Below are 4,878 nucleotides of genomic sequence, written 5' to 3' on the forward strand. Positions count from 1 at the left end.
AATAGGAAGAACTTGTGGTTCTTCCTTTGCCACTTGGAAATAAAATTGAGAGGAAGAGTGAAGAGGAAAATAGGTTGAGTCACTAATGACACACACACACACACACACACACACACACACACACACACACATATATCTTGTCTCCATGGATAATTCTGGAAAATTTTTAGCAAAAGTGCCAGCTGAGGTTCAGCATTCCTTCCTGTCCCCTTTGAGTGGTATAAACTAGGCAAATGACTTGGGATAGCATCCTTTTGCAACAAATATGGACAATCCCTAATTCAAAAAATTGTACGTATCTCTAGGGAAGGAGGGATTGTGGGTAATTTTTATTTTCTTTGTTTTGCAGTGTTTTTCAAATGGAATTTTTATTTATTTCATTTTTTAAATTACACAAAAATAGAAAGCTGTATAGATTGGATTGAGTTCTTTTCATATTTTGCCTCTGTAATTTTCAGCTCAAGACTGTCGGTGATTGTGGTCAGGAAGAAGTGCATGCCACGATTCTTTACCGAAATGAACCGCACTGTACAGAATCCCCCAATTGGCACCGTCGTGGATTCAGAAGCAACACGTAACGAATGGCAAGTGCCATTGGAAAATCAATTTTTAACAAAACATTCATTATGTCCAGTTGATGTTTGACCTTATTCTGTTTGCCTGCTTTCCCACATTCACTTCATTTTCCCCCTTAGGTATGACTTTTACCTGATCAGCCAGGTGGCCTGTCGGGGAACTGTTAGTCCTACCTACTATAATGTCATCTATGATGATAATGGCTTGAAGCCCGACCATATGCAGAGACTTACATTCAAACTGTGCCACCTGTACTACAACTGGCCGGTGAGTGAAAGCTGTTTACTTAATGTAAATATGATACTCAGTAGTCCCACCTAGGAATTGTCATACACTTCATCTTTGTATCCCTAGATGTAGCATAATACCTGATATTTCCCAAAGAAGGAATGAATGAATGAATGAATCACTTCCTGAGTTCACAGTGGGAGGAAACCAGTCTATCATAGAAACAAAACAATAACTATTGTAATACATTAATAGTTATAGTTTCTAGAGGACTTTGTTATATACATTATCTTATGCAAACCTGGGAGGAAATCAGGGTATTGTTATTCACATGTTCAGATGAAGAAGTTGAAGCCAACTCAGATGTGCCTGGTGAGGAAGTGTTAGCAGGCATGGGTCTGCCCTTTGTTCCTGTGCATTAGGCCAAGAGCTGTTCCCAAAGGCCAAGGCCAGGGTCTGCACGGAGCTCCTCCAAGGAGTTCCAAACATGAGATCATAGGACAAAGACTAGTCTGAAGTGTGATGGCTCCCTACTCCCAGCACCATGAAGCCAGGGTGACTTTTCACTCCATCCTTCCCAGTGAGCTTAAGTTCCCAGTAAGTTAGGTTACCTTTTGTTGGTTGAGGTTAGCTGTTGTTTACCCAGAAACCCATTCTATTATTTGTGTAACCAGTAGACAAAATCAGAAAAAAATCACCTTGAAGAACAAGGTAATCTCTTAATTATTATCAATACTTTTTTCTCCTCAGGGCATAGTCAGTGTCCCAGCACCATGTCAGTATGCTCACAAGCTGACCTTTCTGGTGGCACAAAGCATTCATAAAGAACCCAGTCTGGAATTAGCCAATCATCTGTTCTACCTGTAATGGCATGAACCACTGGCATCAGTAGATGAAGAATCCAAGAAGAAATTGGTATACTTTGTGCAAATCTGCCGTAAGCTCAAGGCTGTGACTGGGGAAAAAGATTGAGCTTAGTTTTCATGTCTGGGAAAAGAAGCAAAACAACTTAATCTGAAACAGTTTTTTAAAATGTGTGTTATTTTGTTTTAAAGAGTTATATGCTTGGGGTAAATTTTCATTGTCATATATGGAATTTAAATATACCATCATCTATAAAGAATTCCACAGAGTTAAATATCTTGAACACTTAAATAAGTGTTTGCATGATATTTTAATGATAGATAAACAGAGTCTAATTCCCACCCCAGATTTTCCTGAGGTTTTGTTAATGTTGTAGAGCATTTTGTAGAGTGGTTTAGTTAGCAGAAAATAAAGTTCAGAACATCATGTGTTTGTTGTTATTTGAATTTTATATTGATATTACATGTGAACCTCAAATTTAAGTATTTTCAGCAAAACTTCTTACCCACTAGAACACATCACCATTAATCTTTGGGTTCTATTTCAGAAACTGAGCTGATCACTTGCTCTCTTGATGGGACTTTATTTCACTTAATAGCGGCTTCTCCCAGTGATGACCTTGCTTCTTCTTTACTGATAAAACAGAAGCTATCAGAAGATAACTTTTGCAAGTCTCTCATTATCTCTGCCTTCACCTAACGGCATCTGTACCCACAGACTCTGCCTGCCCTTCCCTTTATTATGAGTGCAGCATGTCTGTGTTCCTATAAGGCTCTCCACCTCTGTACTAAATCTCATTCCCTCTTACCTATGAAGTATGCTACTCTAGCTGTTCTCCCTTCTCCTTTCTGCATCTTCAGTTTCCCCTCTCACTACTGGATCATTCTCATTGGCATTACAAATATGCTGTTATTTCTTTCATCTTAAAATGACATTTTCTCTAGCTTCCACCCCATCGCTTTGCACTTCTTTACAGGAAAAACATCGCAAAAGAAGAGTCTGAGCTCGATGTATCCAATTCTGTACTCCAATCAGAATTTCACCACAACCACTACAGCAAAATTGCCTTAGTCAACACTGCCAATAACCTCCACTTTGCTAAATCCAATGGTCACCTCTTGGTCTTTGTCTTGCTTGACCCCGACAATCATTTCCTCCCTCTGAGACACTCTTTATTTGGCCTGTAGAATAACACTCTCCTGGTTTCTCTCCTACTGCATTGATCACTCATGCTGTCTCCTTTTGTAGCTTTTCCTCATCTTCTCACCCTTTTCATGTTGGAATGCTCCCAGCAATAAGAATACAGCTACATGCAAAGGGTATTTTGATAAGGGATAGATCAGAGTTCAAATTCTGCTTACCACGGGAAGGTCTGTGGAAGTCTGTAACAAAGGGTGGCGGGAGAGTGGCAAGTGCTCTCTGGGGACAAGGAAAGCAGGCCACAGGAGGGATGTCAGTATGCAGGTTATATCACATTGCCCTGAAAGTATTCTTTTCCTATTTGAGAGTTTCATCCAGACATGGTAGAAATGCACCCAACAATGGTCTATTCCAGTAACAGGATAACCATTTTGTGAGGCGTGAGGGTGGAGGGGACTTAATAAGTTCCAGGGCCAGTGCCATGTCCTGCATATATACATTTAATCTCCACAAGAACTGTATAAATTAGGTTATAATTACCATTTCAGATGGTAAAGCTGGGGATTAAAGATACCACATGACTCACTGAAGTTTTTGAGATTATTAAATTGTAGGAGCTAGAATTTGTCCTCAGGTTTGTTTGCAAAACCTGTGAGATGAACCAAAAGAGTCTATGCCCTTGCTAAAAGATTAAGATTTTAAAAATTTCTCCTAGAGCTCTAATGTGAGGGAGTGCCTTATGTGATTTAAAGATGGCATTATATAGCAAGTCTTTGGAGACAAGGCACTGAACCAATTCAGGGTGGTGGCTTTTGTTTTTGTGTTTATCTTGTTGTTTTCTTCCTTCAAAGTAGAATGGTGATATAAATCCCTACTACCTAACCAGCCAGCTTGTATAAATCCACATGAAGCATTTTGATTAGGCAATACAAACTTCTGCAGAGCGTGCACCCACCCTTTAAAGTACTGCCCCAGGAAATGACTTCTTACCCTTTTAACCCACCAGAGGGCACACAGGGACTGCCGTGTGAATAGAGTCCTTCACCATGGCAGTGTCATTGGCTTCAACAAACAATTTCAGGTAAACTCCTAGAGGGCAACATGGGACTAAGAAATCTTCCTGTGAGCTCTGGTTCCAGCACGTTTGGTTGTCAGATGTGATAACTTCATTTTCTGGGACTCAGTTACCCAATCTGTAATATGAGAAGGGCTTGTACAAGACCAGTGGTGCCTAATCTTGGGAAGATTAGAAGTTCCCATGTTAAAAATGCTTTAGAACAAAAAAATAGAGATGCCTGGGTCTCCCTCTCCAAATAGTGATTTAATTGGTCTGGGATGGGGCCTGATCATCCGAATATTTTAAAAGTTCTCCAAATGGTTCTAATGTTCAGCCAGGGCTGAGGAATACTGGTTTAGATAATGTATGAGATCTATTTCAGCTTCACATTATGTGATTGCCACCTCTCACATGCATTAATTAGTTTGCCTTAGGCTACCAAGGACAAAGAGGAAAGGGAGCCTGTGCCAGGCTTTAGACCAGCCCTGGATTCAAATCCTAGAACCACCAATTATAGTTGTGTGACCTTGGGCAAGTTACTTAACCTCTCTGAGCCTCTTGTATCTACTTGTAAAAATGTCTAACAATGTGTGCAGTGTAGAGTTATTGTAAGGATTAGAAATGTCAAATCTAAAGTATCTGGCCTTAATAAAGAGTATCATATTATTAGACGTGAGGAGAGGAAATGAATCAAAAGGCACAATTTAGTTAACAAATAGTCATATGTGCCTATTATGTGCCAGGCACTGTACTAGATTCTGAATTCTATAATTCTACTTAAGGGAAAGCTTAATATTGTCTCTAGAAATAAACAATCTACCACCTGCTATTTTATAGAAAAGATTTTGTAGTTTTTCTTTTATTTTGAGGGCAGAGGGAGAGACTCTGGAAGAAAGTATACTTTAAATACATTTCTGTGGCCACCGTGGAGTGGCTCATCAGATTATCCTTTAAAAGAACCTTCTGCAAGGAGCATAGTTGGCTGACAGCCTCTAAATGCTACAGCTTCAGGA

At 39.7% G+C, this 4,878-nt stretch overlaps 1 protein-coding gene and 1 long non-coding RNA gene across 6 annotated transcripts in view; one reads left to right on the top strand and one right to left on the bottom strand.

Moving 5' to 3' along the window:
- LOC105484330 (piwi like RNA-mediated gene silencing 4) overlaps positions 1–2,094 on the top strand; it is a 68,917-nt gene extending 66,823 nt beyond the window's left edge. For 2 of the 3 annotated variants that reach the window (XM_071075484.1, XM_071075483.1), the window contains exons 18-20: positions 459–584; positions 696–843; positions 1,555–2,084. In XM_071075484.1, coding sequence (XP_070931585.1) covers positions 459–584; positions 696–843; positions 1,555–1,671 — 391 coding nt within the window. In that variant the 3' untranslated portion in view covers positions 1,672–2,084. Of the gene's footprint in view, positions 1–458; positions 585–695; positions 844–1,554 lie in introns of all 3 variants that reach the window. The other variant, XM_024793602.2, reaches the window with a different exon arrangement.
- Positions 1–4,878, bottom strand: part of LOC105484331 (uncharacterized) — a 167,535-nt gene that overhangs the window by 47,899 nt on the left and 114,758 nt on the right. The window lies entirely within an intron of this gene.

The sequence above is a fragment of the Macaca nemestrina genome, chromosome 12 (assembly GCF_043159975.1).
Source record: "Macaca nemestrina isolate mMacNem1 chromosome 12, mMacNem.hap1, whole genome shotgun sequence".
Taxonomy (NCBI): Eukaryota; Metazoa; Chordata; class Mammalia; order Primates; family Cercopithecidae; genus Macaca; species Macaca nemestrina.